Source organism: Copadichromis virginalis, linkage group LG12 (assembly GCF_057382275.1).
Source record: "Copadichromis virginalis isolate Kocher_CV1m ecotype Utaka linkage group LG12, C_Virginalis_male_GT1.1, whole genome shotgun sequence".
Taxonomy (NCBI): Eukaryota; Metazoa; Chordata; class Actinopteri; order Cichliformes; family Cichlidae; genus Copadichromis; species Copadichromis virginalis.
The window spans coordinates 24,955,187-24,979,228 of record NC_140629.1 but is presented as its reverse complement, the minus strand read 5'-3'; the positions used below and the strand labels follow the sequence as shown (position 1 = coordinate 24,979,228).

General features: G+C 41.7%; 1 protein-coding gene across 5 annotated transcripts; it reads left to right on the top strand.

The window, feature by feature from the left end:
• On the top strand, positions 1 to 21,623 carry LOC146697119 (transducin-like enhancer protein 1). Of its 5 annotated transcripts, none has more exons than XM_085475625.1 (20): positions 1 to 914; positions 1,273 to 1,361; positions 2,058 to 2,121; positions 2,789 to 2,833; positions 7,640 to 7,702; positions 7,827 to 7,931; positions 10,978 to 11,197; positions 11,380 to 11,396; positions 13,435 to 13,548; positions 13,690 to 13,743; positions 13,932 to 14,081; positions 14,189 to 14,327; positions 14,662 to 14,861; positions 15,863 to 15,939; positions 16,038 to 16,287; positions 17,154 to 17,401; positions 17,774 to 17,921; positions 18,099 to 18,249; positions 18,442 to 18,518; positions 18,953 to 21,623. In XM_085475625.1, exons 1-20 carry the CDS (start codon positions 891 to 893, stop codon positions 19,058 to 19,060), a joined length of 2,343 nt encoding a protein of 780 aa, XP_085331751.1. In that variant the 5' UTR covers positions 1 to 890; the 3' UTR covers positions 19,061 to 21,623. The 5 variants fall into 5 exon arrangements, with proteins under 5 accessions (XP_085331751.1, XP_085331753.1, XP_085331752.1 ...); XM_085475627.1 differs by having other exon boundaries at positions 1,261 to 1,361; positions 7,827 to 7,901; positions 10,981 to 11,197; XM_085475626.1 differs by having other exon boundaries at positions 1,261 to 1,361; positions 7,827 to 7,901.
• Positions 21,624 to 24,042: the final 2,419 nt, after the last annotated feature.

Genomic DNA, 24,042 nt, shown 5'->3' with positions numbered 1-24,042 from the left:
ATTATTGTCCCCACGTGGAGCGGAGACTTTGATTGGTTCGGAGGCGTTTTGTGGGCTGGCCTATAGTTTCGGTTAGCTGGGTGAGCGTGAAACCGCGTGAGAAAGTTGCCATTGAGGTAAAGCAGAGCAAGACCGTGAGCAGTTCCCGCCGCTGTGGGAGTTGTTGTTATCAAAATTAACGATATATTTCCTCGTTTTTTATCTTTTGTCTTAAAAACGAGAAATCTATTTTGGAGGCAAGGCTTGCTTCCACACTGATCGAGGAAGTAAATATTTCTGTATTTGTTGACCGTTCAACCGCCAGCCAGCGACTGCGGCGAGTCAAGTGGGAACTCTTCTCTACAATTAACTTGTGTGGATTTGTTTCTGATGCTCTGACTGAGCGCCGGCAGTTTGCGGCTGTCTGTTGAGGATCTACGGGGTTGATTTTATCTTGTTTGTTTGTTTGGTCGGCCCTCCGTACTCGGAATACATCAGTTCGCACACAAAACAAACGCCGGAGTGGCGAAGGTGGCTCCAGCCCTATTTTTTTTTCTTCATTTCTCACCTGGCTCTCCTGCCCTTCTCTTCCCTCCCCCTTCAGCTGCTTTCAACTAATGAGCCGTTTCCCGTGTTTTTCCGGTTGATTTACGGTCGCGCTGCCTGTGGAGCGGAGGACAGACGACCGAGAGACAGGGAGAAGCGGAAATTCACGTTAAACGGTCGGTGAACCCAGACGAAGCGGACAAGCGGTGCTTTTTTGTAATTAACGACCGGGGGTCCTAATAACAACGGCGGATGGATTCCTCTCCGTGATTGGGAGCTTCCCACAACCTTACTTTTCATCCCCATTTGATCCCACTTTGACGGGGTTTTAAGAAAGAAACAGTTTCATCCTCCCGGAGATAACAATGTTTCCCCAGGGGCGACACCCGGTAAGACGCTCTTTGTGCATTAACAGACGCTCATTTCACCGGGCTAACCGGGTAACATTACCTCGTTATATGACCCGCCCCTCCGGGCTGCCTGTGTGTTTATATTAAGCTCAGTCCTCTAACTAATTGGGCTCTACAGTGGGATTGATTATACTGCGTTTTAGCTTTTTGTGTTTTTTTTTTTTTTTTTAAATAACGACTAATATTTCGAAGTTGTTGATATTGTATTTGTGCTGAAAAGTACCAGATTCATAATGTAACCAATAATGTGTAAGTAATGTACCAGTGTGATGTTGGTAATCCGTCTCTGTGTGTGTGTGTGTTTGCGCGCGCGCGCACGCGCCAGACGCCCCACCAGGCTCCAGGCCAGCCCTTCAAGTTCACCATCCCAGAGTCACTGGACCGCATCAAGGAGGAGTTTCAGTTTCTTCAGGCACAGTACCACAGGTGGATAACACAAACACTCAATTCACATTTTCCTCTATTGTCATCTGCCCTCCCAACACTAAACTTCACCCTAACCACAGTCATCCTCATAACCATAATGAACAAAACCTCAACCCTGGCTTCAGACTAACCCATAAACCTGGATTAGGTTCACGTACACATACAAAAGTGCACACATATGCAAGCAGGCATCAGTGTTAGCGCTTGCACTGCGGTAGGTCTACATCTTCTTGATGGGTGAGAGCCAGAGGGGTGGCGTGTGGGCTGAGGGTTTCATAAATCACGCCTTATTTTCCCCTGTGTGTGTAGCTGTGTAGGGAAAAGGCTTGCTTAAGTACTACATGTGAGTGTTTCTTTTTTTTCTTTTTGTTTTTTTTAACTTTGCTCTAGATGTTGTCAGTGTGGGTCATTCACAACAGGTGAAAGCTAGACCTGCAGACATAATGTTTCTGATTTACATATTCAAAGAAGAGGATTGTCATAAACATATACCCATTATTTGACGGGAACAATCATTTTATTTTCCATTTTTGCACCAATTCTTTTAAAAACATCTCCATGGTCTGTTTTAGAAGGTGTTTAAATCATCAAGCAAGAGGGGTGAGAGAAAGAATGAAAACTGATTAGTTTAACTTGAAATGTTGAGTCCCACTCAAAGTAAATGGTGTATTGTATTTCTTGTTGTTTTTTTTAAAGTCTCAAACTGGAGTGTGAGAAGCTGGCCAGTGAAAAAACAGAGATGCAGAGGCACTACGTCATGGTGAGCTCCCTATACTCAATTCATTTGCCCTGCAGGGTCACACATCACATGCCTGAGTTCTAAAGTTTCCTAGAGGAGAAAGTTGTATTCTGCTTTATAAGGTATGGACAAATTCCTATCTGAAGACTCGTAATACAAAATATATGTATTGTTAAATACTAAATGAAGGGAAGAGGAAGAGCAACATGCAAGTGTCACCTGCTTTTACTGCGTAAAGATGCTGTGCTGTTACGACTTTTCACGTTGATTTAAAATGTGTTTCACTGTTTCAGAAAATAAAATATACATGAGAGCTTACTTTTCACCTTAAATCACTGAAGTTTTACCTCTTTTACACAAAGCAATGTGGCTGTGTGTCAAAAGCTTCTAATCTAGCACAGAAACAAACATAACATGGACACGAATGCTGTTCAGTTCAGATTGTTTGCGAGCATGTTGCATTGCCTCATGTTCAAGTTAAAAAGCATTTGACTTGCATGTTTTGACTTTCAAAGTAGTTTGACCTCTTTGTGGAACACTTCATTTAAAAAGATCTGCAAATATCCTCAAAGACATCTACAGTGTAGCTAATTATTGTTTAAGTTATTCAGGCTTTTTCTTTCAGGGGTTTAGGATTTGTTTCACCCCCTCTAACCCTCTCACTCTTTGCCTCCCTCCCCTCCCCCAGTACTATGAGATGTCGTATGGCCTCAACATTGAAATGCACAAACAGGTATGGCTGCTCGTCTACTCTGTCGGTCTTCTTGTTTATCTTCCTCTCATGGATGGATTTTGATGTATGTGGAGTGTGGGCCTGTTGACGTGTCCTTGCGTGTGCACGAGTGCATTTGTGTGTGTGTGTGTGTGTCTCTCTTTTACTGTATGCTTGTATATGTGTGTGTGGATGTGTGTTTATTTGTGATCGATGGGGCTCTGTCTCCATTTCCCCAGTTAGGGCCGGCCGGCTGAGCCCAGAGGCAGGATGAATGGCTCTGTAGATTGATTGGTGCTGTCTAGGGGAGCGGCCTGCTTTATTACATTAGAGGGGTAGGGCTGGTGAGGGCAGAGGAATCGATCACGGTGAGGCAGACGGAGGAGATACAGTGGAGCTCTCCCTTTTTTGAAGTTGGGAGGTTAACACAGTAACGAGGCAGACTCAAACATGAAGCGCACAATAACAAGGGCAATTACCCAATCAGTGTACATGCACATGCAGAAAGGCAAGGGCACTTTGCATAGCTCTAAGTAATGTATGCAAAAACGCGACGATAGTGACAGTTTCAGTTCACAGACGGTAGAGTGAACACAAGCACAGAACTTGTTGATGCATATACATATGTACACAGACAGTGAAAGTTAAAAATTTTCTTTTAAGTGTGTAGACATGTGGATGATGAGCAGGGGAAAAACTCACCCTCTCGCTACACACAAACACATTTCCCCACAGGAGTGGTGCAGGGCTCAGAGCGTTTACCAGTAATTACCACAGCTATCGACCAGTCAGACCAGAGGAAATTGGAGGTGGATTGGCTGGATGCTTCAGTGAAGAGTGGGGATACTTCTCCGCCTCTCTCACACTCCTTCCCCTTCCTTCTCCTCTTGTGTTATTCTCCCTTTTTATACCCCAAGTCCTCTTCTTTTCTTTCTGCCTTCCTCTGCTCTCCAATAACAGTTATGGGATCTCTTCTTCCTTTTTGCTACAAACCACCCCCCACCCCAAATTCCCCCTTCTTTGGCTCCTCTTTCATTTTATGTCCATGTGAAGCTACTGCTCTTTCATTGTAAGGGAGATGCATCTCTTCCTATTGTCCACACACACACATAAACACACAGTTACACTCACTAAAGCTCCAGGGGAGGTCATTAGCTTGGGACTGCAGTTGTCAGAGCAACAAGCTTCTGTGGGTGGGTGGGGGTATGGAGGATATAGACTAACAACTCACCTCCTGCTGAGGATGTACGTTTGTGGGGGGTGCATAATGCTCCAATTATATGTGTAATGGGAAGCTGCTTCTCTGTTCGCACATTTTCTGTGTATGCTTGCATCTTGTCTCTGCATCCTCAACTTCTGTTCACCCACTGTCTCAGTTATGAGTCATTGTTCGATTCATTCACTATATAGAAATGTTAATTTAAGGGTTTGGATGCACGGGCTGTGAGTTTTTGTGGATTTTGTTACTTTTTTATGCTTGACATTAGACATGTCTCAATGTTGGGGGAGAGGCGTAGTAGAGTAACAACAGATCATATTGTGTAAAATCACAAAGCAAGCAAAGAAAGCTTTGATTAGCAGTTATGAGCTTAGTGTAGCTGGTTGGGTCTAAATGTAAGCATATACAAGAGAACTGGTCGAGCTGGACACTAATATTTGATTATTGGGTGGATATTCAGCTTTCAGTTTTGACATTTAGGTTTAGTAATATCACAGTCACATTGCTTTTTCCTTTAGTGCACACAACAATACTTTATTTCCCTTCCTTTGTACCACCTATACAAAGGCTGGGCACCAAGTAGAGGAAAAAGAAACATGTTTTGTTGCTTCTAACTTGATCATTTTCATCATAAATATTGCCAAAAATCACAAAACAGTCTTCGTCCCTCCACTGATAGAAGTCTAGTTTGTTTTCTGGAGATTATTGCTAAAGTTCAAATGAATGACAGAGTACTCAATCTTCATTCTGCTCTCTCAGGACATTTGCATAACATAATTTGATTGGTTAGCACCTGAGCTGCTGCCTGAAAACTTTTTGCAGCTTTTCCCCACAAGCAAATATAATTCAGTTAGATAACATATAACGTTACCCTGTTCAAAGTGAGTGAGAGGAGAAACCTTTGAGGCCAACACCATGAACTTGTAAGTCTTGGCTGCAGCCTGGGAAATTTGAGCATTTGACTTTGTCTCTCGACTTAGGTTTGCTGGGTTGCCCTAGTATCTGGTCACACTATTCTCAGGCAGCCTAATGATTGACCCTGTATACAAAGCTAATTATAGGCTTACAACTCATAATTCTGAGAATGGATATACATAGTATGCCAGAAATAGCTTTTCATTTCAAACTTTCTTGGTATGGAATGACTTGGTTATTTTTGACGCACTTTGGCAGTACAGGAAAGTCTGAAACTTTAAAACTGGACAGAATACAGGTTTTTAAGATCCCCCTTTCTTATTTGTCGAAAGTGTCCTGTAGCCATCAGGTGCACATACACAGACAGCAATGTTAAAACTGTGGCAAGGCTGCTGAGCTCATGTAGTTATGACACGGAGGTATGCGTACTCTGAAGGCTTAACATGTCTTTTGATTCTGGATAAAGAGTCAGTTGTTCGGTGTTTAGTTTTCTCAGAGGGAAGCTGTTCCATATATACTTACGTCTATTTGTTCTGACTTTGCTTACTTTTACGTGGAGTATTTATTCAACCACCTTATTTAAATTTGTCTGGGGAGTATCATTTGTTGACTTGTCAAGATGTATGTTGTGTTACTTTATAAATATATTCATAATTTTTATAAATATAACTGAAAGTACTATTATTTTTGAAGCAGTTATGTGTGTAGTTCAAGACTCATTGTGAAAACGGTAGCACTTGATTTAGCTCATCCAAGTACATAATTGGCTGAACTGTGGCTGTTTGGCGAGCTGACAGGTGTGTGCGTGACAGAGACATCTAATTGAGCGCAAGTATGCTCCAGCTAAAGAGGACGTCTCCACTTCAGTTTTTCAGGAGCTGTCAGACCCATTAAAATCATTAAATAATTTAGAGCAGCAACGCCATGGTTTTAAAGTTTTAGAGATGGCAGTGCCTGTCAGCCTTTGGACTTTGGCCCAGGCTGAAATATCTTAGTGACTAGTGGAAGGACTGAGATGAAGTTTTAACAGACAGTCATGCTTCCAAAACGGTCGTGCTGTGATGTACCTTCATCGGGTAATAAAACTCTATAACATATTGTATATTGATGTCTCCTTCAAACAGTTGCTGATGTCTGGGAACTTACCATGCCATTAGCTAGGTGTGTAACGTTACTAACACTCCCCTTTACCTAATGAGCGATCCTCCAACTTGTAAAAGAAACATACACCATGCTTTAATATGTTTATTGGCTGTCTCCCTTTTAGACTCTTTGTTTGACAAGACCATCTTCCTTTTTGTGCGGCCAGTTCATGCCAGTGATTGAAGAGCAAGTTTCCCAGTGGGATTTCCCATGACTCAATCAGGGTTTCCATCTGAAGGGACATTCATGTACATCTGCATTTGTAGAACAGCCAACAGGAGCTCCTTTATTCTTAAAAATATAAGCGTTTTCCCAAAGTCTTCCTCTCTGCATTTTTTCACAGTTTTAAAACAGCCAAGAGAACATGCAGAAGTCAGGTTTCCTCTCGGACCATTTTGATTACACTTTACTCATAGATTAGTCTTGAATTTTTGCTCGGTGACAGCATAAAAAAGGTTTTGCCTATGTTAGCTTTACCATCACTCTCTGGATGATCTGTAATAGCTTTAATCCCCTGATTTTGTGGCCATTTCTTCAAATTTCTAATTTGTAAACAATAGCAGATTGTCAGGTTAAATTAATTATATGTAGATGGGAGATTAGGGCAATGAATTCTTGAACAGTTACTTGTTTGCTATTACTGTAAAGTGAGTCAACAGGACATATAACAGTTGCATAGCAAGGGAAGTCATTTTTGGGTTAGTTAAACCCACACAGGTGGTTGCTTTGTGCTGTGGGATATTACATTTCTTTCTAGCTTGATGACTTAATTTTGGCTGAGTTTTGAAAAGTTTCCATAAAACCATTTGTTGTTTCGGTGACGACAACCATCGCATTTTTCCTGAGTATTCACCCAACAATAAAAAGTGATATGATGCATGTTTCTATGTATCTATATATTTATGTGTGTGTCGTCTGAGCCATTACTACCTTTCATGGTCCCCGATTCCCACTTCACTCTGGTCGTCCTCGTATCAATTTGATTGGATGATGTGTAATATGAGTCCCCTTATCTGATTTGATGCCACCACGGGGGTATCTGGTTTCAGCCAATTGTAACCACCTCCGGGGGTTTAAGGGGCAGGCGGATGTGTTGGCATGGATACCGAGGGAGAGCAAACCAAGTTAGTAGTTGATGAGATTATGTTGAAGTGCTGATGGGAAGGGGGACAAGAACACAGAGGACAGGCGGAGAGGGAGCAAAAGAAATAGAACGGGTAAGAGAGAAACCTGAGCTGAGCCCACAATTATAATTAGAGAGGAAAATCTCATTACACTGTGTGTGCTGAAAATGGCACACACTGGATTTCTGTGTGGAGAGAAGTCGATGAGTGTCATCGGTATCATTGTCTGGTAGGGTTTTTTTTTTGGGGGGGGGGTATTTTGCTTGCTTGCTGTGGTGGCAGCACTTTCTTGTGTGTGTGTGTGTGTGTGTGTGCACGTTTATTGCTTTATTGGTGTTACTGAACAGATGTCTTTTCTAAATGAATGTAATTATGTTATCAACAATTAAGTCTCTTTCTATCTGTGTGTGTCTCTTACTTCATCAGACTGAGATTGCCAAGAGACTAAACACCATCTGTGCACAAGTCATTCCCTTCCTCTCACAGGAGGTAAGTATGTGTGACTTAGAGCTACAGACTGTGCTTTGTATCCCATTTATACACTCTAATTTTACTGGTAAATCTGCCATTACTCTCAGGCTTTGGCAAACGTTTGTGCATCTTTGTTTTACAGCATCAGCAGCAGGTGGTTCAGGCTGTGGAGCGAGCCAAACAGGTGACCATGGCAGAGCTCAATGCTGTCATCGGGGTACGTGGACTGCCCGGTCTTCCACCTACAGTGTGTATTCCTTTAATTTCTCTTTGCATTAACTATCGCAGTGTGTGTGTTTACTCCATAGGAAATATTTCTTTCCCTACACAAACAAGTTTGGAACACAGTTTGATTTTGCTCTGGTAATAAAATTATTTCAGTTCTCAGGTTGTTGTTGGCTACCACAGTAATCTTCTTTGTTTGTTCTTGTTGTTCTTTGTGTGTAATTAACATAGTAAGTATGACTAGTGTTAGTCGCTGCCTAGGGGGCAACCATAATAAGGACATGGACATTAGTATAGCAAATTACCTAATACATTGCATATGCACCATTTAATGATTAACATAGAAGCCACATTTTCCACAGTCTTGTTGTGTCATCAAAGGTCTGTGTTCTATTTGAAGAAACAATTTGTACTGTTTACATAGTAAAAACGGATTGTAAATACACATCTTACTGTTTACTCAAACACAAATGGGTCAAAGTCAAACACAAGGTAAAAGTCCTCATTTTGGTCACCTGTCTTGTCTTTTTTTTTCTCTCTTCTCATTTCAGTTAAAACCCTGAGAACTGCTACCAAATCATAACAGATATCTATATAAAGTTTTAGGAATATGCCTGAGACTGTGTGTTGTTTTTTTTTTTTTTTTTTTTTTTTTTTTTTTTTTTTTTTTTTTTTAAATGAGATTCCTTATTCCTTTGTCACCAGACTTAACTCAAGGATATAAGCCAACACTGGACTTAGACTGTAGAATTAGATGTAGGGCATATGAGTGATTTTTATGGGAAATGAAAGAAAATTAACCCTTGTGCAAATATGTTTTCTCTTTTGAGACTATGGTTTTGATTTTGATTGATAGAACTGGACTCTTTCGTTATGAGTAAGTTGACAAAGAGGATATGCTTCAGGAATTATGAAAGGTGTTTATTGAAAAGATGTTGACAGACTTGGAAGACTGATGGGGCATGACCAGCTATTCATACTTAAGTAGAAAATGATTTGGCACACTAAGAGTAAAAAGTAGTTTTTTTCCTTGAGGTTTGACAGTGATGCTCAACGTAAAACGGAGATGGAGAGTCTAGCTGTTGGTGGTGATGACTCTTTGGGTGGGATTAGAGAACCATTATTACTCGGACTTATAGGAGCCATAGGGGCTTGACTGGCTGGAGGAGACGCTATGGGTTTTGGTTCAAGGGGAATGTGGGAAAGAGGAGGGGTCTGGAGAGGGCTTGGTGTGATGTGGGGTGGGCTTGTTAGTTGGCGTGAACTGATGGGGATCTCTGTTAGTGTCTGATTGGTGTGAGAGGTGGATTTGGCAGTTGCTGTTTGAGTCTTAATTGCAGGATTTTTGTGTTTGTAAAAGGGGGGGTCACAGCGTTGCCCTTACACCCCCCCCCTTCCCATCTCCTCTCGTCTCCCACGCCAGCCTGTCATTCACCCCGTTTGTGAGTTAAATGAGCGTAATGAAGCATGTTGCCCCTACCATCACACTCTCTCTCACACACACACACACACACACACACACACACACACACACACACACGCATGCACATCCCACACAAATGCACGCAGACACACCAGTTCACACTAACATCCCATGACAAACCAGGCTCCCCTTGCCTCTACCAATACTTCCCCTCCATTTACTCCCATCAGGGGTCCTGTTTGTGTATCCGTGTGCGTGCGTGTGTGTGCTTTGCATCTGTTTGTGTGTGTGTGCGTTTGTGTGTAGCAGAGCATGCTTTTCTGTTATCCCCAGAAAACAACAGGCAGAGGTAGGATGGTTGAGTGAGGATGTGTGTGCCTGCCTTGTTTATCTAGACTATGCGTATGCATGTTAAGTGTGATCAAGTGTGACGTGTGGGTGTGTTTATGTTTGATTGTTTGGCAGGCGAGCTAACTCTGGAAATTGAGTGTGTGAGCGCAGGCAGGCATGGGGGTTGATGCTAAAAGACTGTTTTGTTGTTTTACCTCCATTCTTTGGGGGAGGATGCAGGGAGCAAAGGATAGATGGAGAGGTAAAAGGAGGCGGGGGATCCAAAGTGAGATGGGGGTGGGTGCGTCAATTAGGTGAGATAAAAGTCGGTTTGACCTTCAGCACTGCTTCCACCCCCGCCGAGTCGCCTCCTGTGCCCCACCTTTCCTTCTTCTCTCCCTCCTTCCTCCTCCCCTCCCTGCGGCGAATCAGTGAGCTTGGATTCCCGCAGCTACTGTCTGAGGAGGCAATAATGATGTTTTGGAACACAAAGGCATTTCACGCTCAGACGAGCGCCTGATTTGGTGTGAAAGAGAGAGCAGGGCTGCCAGCCAAACTGGCTCTCCCTCTCTCTCTGTCTCTCTGACCCTCTTCTCTCCTTCTCTCCTCCCCTCTCTGCTCAGTCGCCTCACTCTCTCACAAGATCTGACAGTGCAAGCAGCAGCTGGGGCTCTCGTCATTCCTCCCTCCTACCCCCTCCACATCCTCAGGGTTTGGGCTGTGATCCCAGCTGTCAGTATTGTTCAGTGTTTGACCTTAGAGGGAGGAGGATGTGTGTAGGGGGGAGAGGCTGTGTTCACCACCTTGTAGAGCGCAGCAGCTTGTTGAGGTGGTGTAAACCCCAGACAGTGGAGAAACTGTCCCATCTGTTGAAGACTTTAATAGGGACAGAAGTCTCTTTTGATTAGGTTACAGAGCATTGTTAAGTTTTAGCTGTTTTTGGCTTGCTTTTATGTTGGGTTTTTGGTGTCGGATACTGATGCTTTAAACATTTATGGTAGTTGTATTATGAAATTTGAGACTTCTCGTTGAACTCAACTTCTCTGTTTTTTTTGTTTTTTGTTTTAGCCATGATTGTGATGTACTGCACTACATCACAACTGCTGAATTAAGCCATACCCACATAGGTGTGGTTCTTTTAAACTGCTTTTTATTCATCTGTCTGACCTGTCTGTTACAGGTCCAGCTGTGTATACCACAGACTAAATAAAAATGGACTGGTGCCTCTTTGTAGCAGGTCACTTTTTTAAAAATGTTTTTCCCAACTAACCACCTCTTTCGCCTTCTGTTTTTTTCCCCTTCCCCTCTCTTAAAGCAGCAGCACTTGTCCCATAACCATGGTGGTGCTCCTGTGCCCCTCACTCCTCACCCTGCTGGCCTCCATCCTTCTCAGCTGGGTGGTTCAGCTAGTCTTCTGGCTCTGTCAGGAGCACTCGGAGCTGTTCCTCCTCATCTGGCAGGAAAAGAGAGTGGTGAGAAAAAACCTCACATGTCTGGACAAGACTCTCACCCTGCAGGACCTGAACACCTGAGAGGTAAGGAGACGCACCTTCCAGCACAGAAACACTTCTGATAGAAAGGGGTTGTTTATGTATGAGTTGTGTTGCAATGAAGTCTGTTTGAACTCATTCTTCTTCCCTTATCTGTTTGGTTTTTTTTCTGCTCTGGTAAACCCCCCGTGACCTCAACCACACACATGCTTTTCCAATGACAACAGAGCGAGAGCCCAGCACAGTAAGTACTTCCTCTTTCTGCAGCAATGTTTACTGCTCTGGTGAGCTACTATTGTCTTACTTTTGTTTGAGGGATAGTTTAGGTTTACGGGAAATTTGCTTTGTTCTTCTAGTTAATAGATAGCTGTGAGTAAGTAAACTGCTCCTAAACATGGTCAAATGCAAATTTACACACACATTAATTATACATATTTAATTTATATAATTTCAAGAGATATGCTAATTGCTTGGTTTTTACTAATGCACTTATATAAAAGGTTATTTTTGGCCACTCATACAGTTCTTAGAAGGTGTAGGGCTTAATTGAAAATGCAGTAGCTAAAGGTTGATGTCAAATCCATCCAAATGCTGTAGGACAGAATTTCATAATGCGAGTAGATGTCACCTGTTGCTGTGTGTGTGTGTGTGTGTGTGTGTGTGTGTGTGTGTGTGTGTGTGTCCCCATTATATGGAAATTGCTTTTATTATGTAACTCCCCCTGAGGGATCAATAAAATTTATGACATGTCATTATGAATAAAAGCACCTTGTAGTTTTTAGTGCTGTTTCACACCCAGGTAGCTTTTACCTTTTTAAGTTGTGCATTTTGACTCTCAGCTTGTGTGTGTGTGTGTGTCCGTGTCTCTGTGTGTGTCTGTGTCTGCAGGGGTGGTGGGATTTCTTTGGGTAGGGCTTTGGCCTGCCTCTTTAGTTCTGCCCTAGATCTGCTCTGAACTTAGGTTTCCTTTCTCCTCCAAATGAGCTTTTTAGCATGGTCACACACAGACACACACACATTTTTCATACACACACACTTCTCAACCCTAGCCTGCATTGTTGTGCCTATTTAACACCTCAGTGAGCAGATTACCCCCTTCTCCCCCTCCCACCGCCCCTTATCCCGCGCTTAAAGACTCTCATTGTGTTTAATATCATCACCACTGAGAGGGGAGGGCTTGGGGAAGAGTGGGGGGTGAGGGACCAGCAGTCATGTGACATCGTGTGTATATGTGTGTATTTCAGAGATGGGAGAGAGAGGCACCATGCTAAAAGCGAACAGAGAGTGAGGGAGGGGGGAAATTGCTTACGTTTTGCGGGTCAGTGCTTCTGTGCTCAGCTCACTAAAACCTTTCAATAAAGAGAGGAGGGGAGGAAAGGAGGTTTGGGGGGGTATGAAGGAAGGGGCCTTTGGCAGAATACAGATCCCCCCCCCCCCCGAAACTCTTTTCCGTCCCTCGTCTCTTGTCACCCTTTCTTTTCCTCCACACTCTCACACCCTCCCTCCATTCCTCCTTCATTTACCCTTTTCCCCCCTCAAAGCCCAAGCACTCACTCCCTTGCTTGATTTGTGCATGCGCATGTGTTTGTGTATGTTGGATGCACATTTCATTGACAGGTTGAGACTATAATGGACTCAACATGAAGCTTTAATCCATTAAAGGATCCATTGGTCAGGAGGCCAGGGGGAGGCAGCTCTGTGTGTATGTGTAGTCTTGGGACGCAGGGACACAGGAGTGTTATGCAAGCAATACACACTCACAGTCTGTTACACACTTGTTCGTACACACAGGCTTTCACAGTCAATTACACACTGTGCACACAAACACACACACTCTCACCCACACTCTCAGTACAGCCAGTGCAGCTTGTCAGAGCCAGGAGAGGGAGCACTGATAGATTTTGAGAGCCACTTAATGTAATCATCAACTTCAGAGGCATGTGTTTGTGTGTGGCTGTGACGGGCTTTGGTCAAGTGAGAAAAGAGGTTGCTGTTTAAGTGTTAGTGCTGCTTAATTCATGCTTCTGTGAACTATTAACCTATTTGCAAGTAGGAGTATGTTTTTCTAACCTGCTCTACATAGCTGAATAGCTCTTGTAATTAGTGGTAGACGGATCAGACACTTTAGTGAGCTCATGCAGGATGCATACACAACTGAGTGAAATCAGAACCGTAAATGGCAAAATTTGTCTTTATCCTCCAAATTGTCCTTTTTCTTTTTCATATTTTTATGAACGGCAGTGTTCTGCCCTTCTCATCCTCCTCGTTGCTTTCATTCGCAGAGTAACTCATTGCTGCCAGAAAGTCTTAGGAATTCAGATAAGCGACGCAACGGACCTGACTTCTCAAATGACACCAAAAAGCGAAAGGTGGATGACAAGGACTCAAGTCACTATGTAAGGAATCTCTCTGGTACCTGTGTCTTTAATGTAACGTGACAAAGGAAAAGGAATGTCTTCATTCATTTGAACATATTTTATTAATTATACAGCCAGTCAATGGACTAATTTGATTATCTAACTGATCCTCTTCCCTAGGATAGTGACGCAGAGAAAAGTGATGACAATTTGGTGGTGGATGTCTCAAATGAGGTCAGTACATTTGAATATATTTTATAAATGTTAGTTTTTGTGCTGTCTGGTACATGCTTAAATTACATTACATCAATGGTCCATTTTTAAGATGTGCATCATATTCAGGCGTCTGTGGTCTTCTTCTTTCAAGGATTGTATTAAGTTGAACTCCCAAATAGTTAACAGAATTCTTGTTACTTCACCAGGATCCAGCCTCCCCTCGTGGCACACCTCTTCCTTCTCCTAGAGAAAATGGTTTGGATAAAGCGCGTCTTCTCAAGAAAGACCCCTGTAGTCCAGCCTCTACTGCATCATCAGCCAGCTCCTCCTCCTTAAAGTCTAAAGAGATGGCAATGGTAGGAATGGAAAAGAAAAACTTATTTGTTTTATATAAATAAACCCAGTAAATGGAGTGATTTATTTATTTATTGTATATTTATAATTATTCCTTGGTGTTTGGCAGCGAGATAAGGCAGGTACACCTGGGCTGAAGTCAAGCACACCCACGCCTAGAGGTGACTCCACCCCCGGGCCCAGCTCCACACCTGGAATCCGACCAAATCTTTCAAAACCCCCCTCAATGGAAATACCACATCCACCTAGTAGGTCATTTAAACTTACTACTTAATAAATGGTTATAAAAATGATGTAGTTTTCTGTTAGAGGCAAATAAAATGAGTTTGCTTGCTTCAGGCAGAAGTCTGCTCGTTCAGTCAGTTTCATGGAAGATATTTAAAACCTTATCCTAGAGACAGCTTAATATGAAGTGTGACTGCAAGATATCTGGTTAGAAATCTCAGTTTACCTAGGCTTAAGTTGCTTTTACATGATAGCCTAGTCAAGCGTTGGCAGTAATGTCTGGTAAGTGCATGGTGAAAAGACGTAGACTTGCATTCTTAGACATTAACTAATTAATCCTCTTGTGCTTGTTTCCAGCTGCAGGTTTGCGAACTCCCCTGGCTGTACCAGGTCCATATCCAGGTGCATTTGGCATGTTGCCCCACACAGCAGGAATGAACGGGGAGCTAGCTGGTGCAGCTGGAGCTGCAGCCTATGCTGCTGGGCTGCACAACATGTCACCTCAGATGAGTGCTGCAGCGGCAGCTGCAGTGGCCGCATACGGGCGGTCACCAATGGTGAGTAGAAGAACAAGACTAACGTGATAAAATGAGGTGACCCTTTAAATCTGTGTATGTCTATGGATTGCATGCCAAGATAGAACTTTGGCAGAAACTCAGATGCTAGAGTTATGTTAGCCTGGTGTCAGGTTTGCACTTCTGGATTCTTTAGTTTTATGAATTTTCATGTCAGTGAATGTGTGTGAAAAGAACAGAGTGCATTTTTGAGTTCTGCTCCCTTCACATGAAACTTTTCAACTGTGCCTTTCTCTTTGCTATTATACCTGAAGCAGGTGGGCAGCAGTTGTTGTCACCTCTCAGCCATAAAACTCTGTAACCTGCTCCAGGCAGATTTTCATCTCTACCACATTCATTGAACTTACACCCCTCTAAAGAAATAGTCATTATGTTGTAGTTTCCCGTGTCATGCATTGTAACTTAAAAGGGCATTTAAATACTCAAAAGAATGGAAATTTTATTTTAAAGAAAGTGACATTAATCAATGTGAATACTTTAAAACAAGAATCAAAACAACAACAAAAACCTACTATTAAATTGTGAATAGTTGCAAAGCTTCATGTCCCTGCTTTCTTTTGGATAGTATTTATACAGATGGCATACCTATGTGCAGTACATTCGCCACATTACTCTTTGCTGTATTTGCATAGTGTTCATTACACTGTTTAAATATCTTTAGTAGTCACACAGCAGTGTCTGAGCAACACTTGATAGCAACTCAGGTTGTGTACTTAGCAGCTGTGTGTGTTTGTTTGTTGGATGAGGATGGGGTGGGAGGCAGTCACAAATACCTACAGATCTGCCTGTGTGTGTTTGCTGTCTCTTGTAGTTGTCATTTAGAATAAGCAGTTTAATGTGTGCTTGAGAGTATGTGTTAGCTTTGCGCTCATGAGTGTTTATGCTCTTTTTCACAGGTTAGTATTGACCTGTGAGCATTTTGCCAATTCTCATGGGTATTTGTTAGTCCTGGGCTTATAAAATGTCTGTTTTCTGTCCAAAAGGTTGGTTTTGATCCTCATCCTCACATGCGAGTTCCTGGAATGCCTCCTAGTCTGACAGGAATCCCTGGTGGCAAACCGTAAGTATAGTTGTAAAACTAATTAGTCTTATAATTCCCATGATGATGGTGACAATGATGATTTCTTTTTCTTGATCCTTTTTCCACTCTGTCATCAGTGCTTATTCATTTCATGTCGCGGCCGACGGACAGATGCAGCCAGTTCCATTTCCTCCAGATGCTTTGGTGGGGCCTGGGATCCCTCGCCATGCCCGTCAGATCAACACACTGAACCACGGAGAGGTGGTGTGTGCCGTTACCATCAGTAACCCCACCCGACATGTGTACACAGGAGGAAAGGGCTGTGTCAAGGTGTGGGACATTAGTCACCCAGGAAACAAGAGTCCTGTGTCCCAGCTAGACTGTCTGGTGAGTGAGGTGTATTGTTATGAGCTGGCTCATGGTTTGCATAAAGTGGATAGCAGTTTACAAACACAGGAGAATTTTTCAATATATACATAGCTTAAGTTAGAATTTAGGGGATAATTTGCAAAGGAATCAGCCGCCACAAGAGCAAGGCGAGTTGTAGCAGCAAATGAATTCTAACAAAACAAGTCTTCCCAGGCCTACCAGTTTGAGACTCTCAAAATTGCACCACCCAAAAGTTAATGTACTTTTGCTGCAAGGCCTGTTGAGGTGCAGAAGTGGAAAATATTTCCTGCCACAATAGGGTTTTGGACTAGCTCAAAAGAGGAGACCACATATAACAATGAGTTTATTTTGCAGAAGTAAAAGGGAAATTAACATGAGCACAAAACAAAGCCAAACATAGAAGCTGTGAGGGGAGACTGGCCAGCTGCCATCAACATGCATAGCGGAGAAAACTGTTCTACAACACTAATTTGTTGTTATTCTGCCTGTCTGTGTTATTCGTGTGGTGACAACAGCTCCCCTTTTACCTGTCCAGACTTGGTTTGACCACTTGGCAGTGTTTTGATGGTGATCAGTCCATATAACAAAAAGTATTGGACTGTTTGGACAGGCCAAATTTGTCGAATCCCCATGAAAAATTAGCTTTACTTACTATACTCCTTCCGGGATAGGACTACAGTAATGGCCTTATAATATATAGTTGAGTATTAGTTTGAGGAACACTTGTTTGTCAGAAATGATCAGACTAGAATTTGTGCTCTAGATTGCAGAATAGTGAATGAAATGTATGTGGTGAATATACAACACAATAAAATGTTGTATATTGTACTAAATATTAACTTTTTTTGTGCCTACCAAATTAGAACCGAGACAACTACATCCGGTCTTGCCGTCTTCTCCCTGATGGTCGGACGCTTATTGTGGGAGGCGAGGCAAGCACGTTGTCAATCTGGGATTTGGCCACGCCTACTCCCAGGATTAAAGCAGAGTTAACATCATCAGCACCAGCATGCTACGCTCTGGCAATTAGCCCAGACTCCAAAGTTTGCTTTTCTTGCTGCAGCGATGGAAACATTGCAGTCTGGGACTTGCACAACCAGACACTCGTTAGGTAAAAGATAACTGTATGCTTTTACTTCTGTCACTCTTCAGAAGATTGCTGCAAATAAATATATGCCTCTGCTAAATGTTAAGGACATCTACAATCACTGCTTGGCTTTTCTAATCTCCTCTAAGCAACAGATTTGACCTTTAATTTGCAGTCTCAGCCCCTGACTGATTTAACCTTTATGATTGTAGCACCAAGAGGCAGACAATCTGTAGTGTTAGTACTACAAAAGTGGCTTCTGATGAGAAATGCTGTAAGCACTCTCCATATGGTAACATGTGATGCATACCAACTGCCCTGCACAGCTCATGGTTGGTGCCTTGTTCCAAAATGTCCGTCTTTATTTAATTGAGAATGTATGTGTGTATCCCACAGGCAGTTCCAGGGCCACACAGATGGAGCCAGCTGTATCGACATCTCCAATGATGGCACCAAGCTGTGGACCGGAGGCTTGGATAACACAGTCCGCTCCTGGGATCTGAGGGAGGGACGGCAGCTGCAGCAGCATGACTTTACATCACAGGTGCACAATCATACAGGCATTTGAACATTATTTCAGTCATTTACTTAAAAAGAAATCCACAAGTTTCAGTTTTTATTTTAAAGTAGCATCCCCACTAAAACAAAATCTGTGTGTATCAGTTGGTTAAATTTGTAATCCTGACAGGACTTATTAATATTTATTTTCTCTTGTGTTCAGATCTTCTCGCTCGGCTACTGTCCGACAGGAGAATGGCTCGCTGTTGGAATGGAGAGTAGCAATGTTGAGGTCCTTCATGTAACCAAACCGGATAAATACCAGCTTCATCTACATGAGAGCTGTGTGCTCTCCCTGCAGTTTGCCTACTGTGGTAAGCAACTTGCATATTAAATGAGCTGCAAAATAGAGGTGGAAAAAAAAAACGTGGGCTTGGAATCCATTGTTAGGTGAAGACACCCCCAGCCCAGTGGTTTCACTGAAGTTATGTCTGTACGTTGTATGTTCCATTCTACAGTGCTTTCATTTTTTATATTGTGCATGCTTGTATTTACTCTTCTACTAGGCAAATGGTTTGTGAGCACAGGAAAGGACAACTTACTGAATGCATGGAGGACACCTTATGGGGCGAGCATATTCCAGGTTGGTGGCAATTGATCAGTACATTCATTGTATTATATATTTTCATAAATGACACAAAATGTGCTCCTCGAAAGTTGCTGCATTGGCTTTAATAAACCACCCTGCAAAATCCACTAGCACTGTTTTGCATCCATGCAGTAACTGAGTCAATGCTATGAAACAGTCAGTGCTGTCCAACAAAGGAGGTTGTTTAAAGAGAATTATACAGAAAAACGTGCTTAAACTTTGAATATGAGTACTGAGGTAAAAGCCTCGCAGTCTCATAGTCGCTCCTATATTACTTTCAGTACTATTCAGTAAATTTTAAAAGCACAACTTTAAAACTTTTAAGCACTGTGTTCCATACAAACACACATGAATTTATTTTCTAGTTTTCTTTTAAAACGTTTCATTACTGACTTTTTTTTTTTCTCCCCTATCTCTTTTTTCCTCAGTCTAAAGAATCATCCTCGGTACTAAGCTGTGACATATCTGTGGATGACAAGTACATTGTTACTGGTTCAGGGGACAAGAAGGCCACTGTTTATGAGGTCATCTACTAAATATATGGAAAGAAAGCTGGGACATTTCTTCTTTTTCCAATATGCTCTGTGTTTCTAGAAACACACCACAGATAAGGTGGACCTTGATGGCACATTCTTTATTCTGTTAGAAACCTTCAGAGAAACACATTAAGGAGACCCATGTTGTATATGCACTGATCTGTTGTGCCTGTGTACATGACTCCAACTCAGCTGGGAATAAACTGGAGCAAGTGGATGATAATGGAAGCACAGGAAATATTCAGATATCTGCTTACTGCTGGGGGCTAACCTGGGATCATTTACACGAATCAGAGAAGGACCAAAGGGGACTCTGAAACGAGCTCTTCAGACAACACTGCTGAACATCAGATATTGAAACACACTAAATGTCAGCACAACTACATTTGGACAACCTCTCAGGCCTGCGGGGTGACTGTGTAAAAAAAAAACGACAAATGGAAAAGGAAGAATGGACAAGAATTGGCATCATGTTGGAAAGATGGTAGAAAAAGAGGAACAACAGAATGGAGGGACATTTTCAAACAGTGAATGCGGAATATGTTGATTTGTATTTTGGTTCAGAAGACGCTCACAGCCTTTCGTTCCTCTTAGCTATGGCTGTTTGACCTTAAAACCTCAGCTTACTGTTCTGATACGCCTACTCTGTCTGAAAAGTACATTCTCTGTCTTTACCTTAAGTCCTATCCTCACTAACTGCACTGTAGTTGTAGCTTTCCACCTACACGCTGTACTTAACTACTTAAAATGTCCAAATGGTACATTTTTTTAAAACACGCTGAAGGCTATGATGACTTGTCTCACATTATGCTGCCACGAACATCTGTCATGAGTTTATTTGATCCTCATGTAACATGATAGGGTTTTTTTTGTTGTTTTCTTTTTTAAAGATCCATACCAGTTTCAAATGGAAAAAGTGAAGCACTCAGCTATGTGAAGAAAAATTAGCATAACAATCCAGATAAGCTTCAAGAACAGGAAATGGTAATATGTTACAGAATGCTTAACTTGGGTTATTCTGAAAAACCTTCTTTCTGTGATCTTAATTTTAAAAAAGAAAAGGGGAAAAGGTGAGAGCAAGAGTGAAAACCTGGTGTTTTCAAAAAAGTTGATTAACTAATTGTCAAATTCTATTATTACATAGGTTTCATATATTTTCACACTAAAGTTGTCCTACACAAATGTAAAATCTCCACAATATTGACAGAAATATTTAGATGGAGCTTTATTCTAACAAAAGCAAGGGGCAGGGGCATGGCAATAATAACAATATGGCAGTAATCTATGCCATCAGTGCATGTTGGTGGGTGTTTCCTTAGAGTAACCCCACAGTTAAGTCCCTTTCAGACATCATACTCCATGGCTTCATCATACTGGTAAAGTGCTGTAGGTCCCTTTTTGTTTCTTCCAGGTTGACTACTTTGGGGTAGTGAAGTGAGTATAATGACTTTAAAAAAAATATTTGGGGTTTATGTTCTTTGACTTGTAGGGTGTGGGCAGTGGTAAAGTAAACACGAATTCATTCAGACGTGATATATGCAGATGTCCGATTTGAGTTTTGCAATACGTGCAAAAGATTTATTGCACTGGCAGTGTTAACTCTAGTGTGGTTACATTTGGATGTTTAAAACTCCCTGTCAGTCACTGAAAGGTGTGTGTGTGTGTGTGTGTGTGTGTGAGAGAGAGAGTGTGTGAGAGAGAGAGACAGCAGTAGTTTTTGTGCATCCGTTAATACAGTGGCATGACAAATAGACTTTGTTCTGTGTTGAAAGTGACACTTCAGTGTTTCCGGCTCCATTCTAGTGTGACAGGCTGCTTCGTGCATTCAGACATGAAGCTGTGTGATTAAAGGAAAGAAATGCATGTCGGAAAGGGCTTTGCTCAATGGATCTGAAATGATGTCACAGAATCACCATGTCTTTACCGCTGTAAGTCACCCCCACCCTGCCTTTACCAATCTTTGAAACACGTCATGTCTTATTGTATGAATCGATGATTATATTTCCTGGATGGGAACAAATTAAGGCTTAACATGTAATTTAATGTTCTTGTATTTGGAAAATCATAAGTGACTAGGATGGGTAAAAAAACAAAACAAAACTTCTCCTGATTATACTCACTAAATAAATTACTTTTTTTTTTTTTTTTGCTATATACTTTCTTTACCTTGTATTTCTGAATTTGGACACTAGGTCAAAGTTTAGCTTTGAAATGAAACATGTGATGTCACTTTTTAAAGAAAAGCTTAAATCGTTATTTTTCACCGTCGTCTTAAGGACGAGGGTAGAGAAGGTGCAGTCGCACTTCAGCTTCAGGAAGGAGTCGGTTAGCTTCAGCTCATTAATTTCACGACCTTGTGCTTAGCTTGTTCTTAAATCTGTTTCTGTTTGTATAAATGTACATATGTTCTTTTTTTCTTACCAGATTTGCTTTAGAAACAAACTTTTTGTACGTCTTTTACATGAAGCAGAAACGTCTAATCGGGAGAAATACTAAGTGATCTTAATGCTAGTGGGTCTAAAATGATTGAAATGTCTAGACAATAAATGTTTCTTTTTTAAAACGTGTGTCTTTTAACTTTGCACTTTGATACAACAACACTCAAGTTTTTAAAGGAGGAAGATGTAGGGAATTATTGGCTTTTGTGGATGAATCATGAAAATAAAATGCACTGTAGTTGAGTGTCATTATGTAACTCTCATACAACACATTGCTTTTCTTAGCTAAAAGCTGCATCCTGTCTGCTCCTATTGGCCATCTTACCACTATAAACTTGCATGAAATGAATAGCTGTGACTTGGCCTACTGCATCTGATCAAGGATAATTATTTTGGGAGTCACATGAAAAACATCCAGTGAAGATTCAGAGTGCGCTGCTTCCCACATAACTGCTGACACGAGATAAAATCTTATGATTTTGTCACCTCTGTTACTTTATAAGCTGAAAGGTCCAACCTGTACAGTCCTAAGTGAAGCTAGCATGCCAGTGCATCTAACAACAACAACAAAAAGATATTATGAGAACATAGTTTTTTCATAATTTAGAAACTCTTTACTGAACATGGCATATTGCAAGCCTTTTTTTTGTTTTAACTTTGAAGGCTTTTTACAGATCATAAAAATCATAAAATCAGCACCTCAAATGATCAGAATAGATCATTTCAAGTTTGAGTACATCCAGAACACAAAGTTCAATAAATGCAACCACAATCATGGGGAACACTGCTGATTTGACAGTTGCTTAGATGATGATTATCGATACTCTTCACAAGGAGGGTACACCACAGAAAGCTGGCTGCTCACAGATTAACTTTATCAAAGCATTTAAATTGAACGTTAACTGGAAACGTGTGGCAGGAAAAGTTTCACGAGCAACTGGGATGACTGCAGCTTTGAGAGGGTCGCCAAGAAAAGTCAGCTGAATAACTTGGGAGATGTACTGGTGCTTGCTTTGTCCAAAATACTTCCTCAGGGCTTTACCTTTGCCAAGATTGCAACACTAGTACAACATCTGAATGGTGAGACCTGCCGTTAAGGCAACGCAGTTGTGTAACTGTTTCACTCACTAATGACAGCACTCTGGTATATTACAGTTGGTTATTGCTAAAGGGAGGCGTGACACAGTCTGTCCCGGTTGGGGTTGAACGTTGTTTGAACAGGAAGACACCTAATGAGTATGTTTTGACCATAATTACTGACTGGATTGGGTTTGGGTCTGCTGGTGTTGACAGTTGGAGAATAACCTCATGGGATGTCTTAAATGTAAACATATATAGGTGCTAAATGGAAAACGCACAACATCAGCAAATAAACAGAAGAAGAGCAGTGAGCGAAATGTTTTGGTATTAGACTGCACTGAATGATTAAAAGCAAAAGGGCATAGAAGGTTTTCAGAGTTTTAAATCACCATGAACTGAGAGGGTGCAGACTAAAAAAAAGGCCCTGCTTCAAAATTGACACCTTCAGGCTCCACTGAAATTTGTAGCTGCCTGTAGGAGAAAGTCAGGTGCCTTCTGGGGAATGTTTTTTTTTTATCTTCAGATCAATAAAAGACGGAGTTATCTGACCTCAATGACAGTAAAGGGGAGGCTTTCAAACCTAAGAACCCTGTATCAAATGTCAAGCATGGTGGTGGTAGCATCATGCTTTGGTCCCAGGGGCACTGGTACATTGCATGTAGATGGAATAATGAAAGACTACCTCCAAATTCTTCAAGTAAACAGCTAAGGTAAATCGATAAAATCAATAGTTTCAATAGCTGAAACTGAAACACAACTGGGTGTTCCAACAGGACGATGGTCTCAACAAACACACATCAAAACCAACCTAACCTTAACCCTACTGAAAATCTGTGGACTATTCTTAAAAGCTGGGTCCGTGCCAGGAAACCAACCAATTTTGTTGATGGCTACCAAAAACATCTGGTGGATGTCCAACTGCATACTGGGATGTTTGACAAAATATAACCACCTACTTTTGCATCCAGCTCTCTTTGAAAAAATCTTTTTTAAATTCTGATGCATGTTGTACAATTAAGAACAGTTCAAAGAAATCATTAAAATCCACAAATCACCATGACATTAACGACCCATGATGAGTGTATGTAAACTTCTGACCACATCTGTACGTGACAGCGTCCATTTCTCCTGTTGCTTCAGTTGACTGCCTTCGTCTTGCTAACAAGTTGCTGAATTTCACTAAAGTCTAACCTCTTCCTGTGTTACCACTCATTTTGACTAGAAGAAACACCTGACCTCCATCTATGAAGTGTTTTCCTGCTTTCTGTGCATTGCTTTGAGGGTAAATCTCATGGCTAAGAGTAGCATTAAATGGGTAGATGAAGAATGGAGCTGTTGGGTGGCCCACTTAACAATCTGTCCGCAGGAAAAAAAAGTTGTTGTTTTTTAAACATTTTTTGTCTGTATTGTACTGATGTGGACATATAGATAACAGCTGAACAAAGCAGCTGTTCAAATCATCTG

Bases quoted from the DNA above. Each gene is read 5' to 3' on its own strand.
- LOC146697119 (XM_085475623.1), top strand. From the start codon at position 891: ATGTTTCCCCAGGGGCGACACCCG. The intron at 7,703-7,826 runs GTAAGTATGTGT...TTTGTTTTACAG, and splicing joins TTCCCTTCCTCTCACAGGAG to CATCAGCAGCAGGTGGTTCA. The intron at 7,932-10,977 runs GTGTGTATTCCT...CCTCTCTTAAAG, and splicing joins TGCCCGGTCTTCCACCTACA to CAGCAGCACTTGTCCCATAA.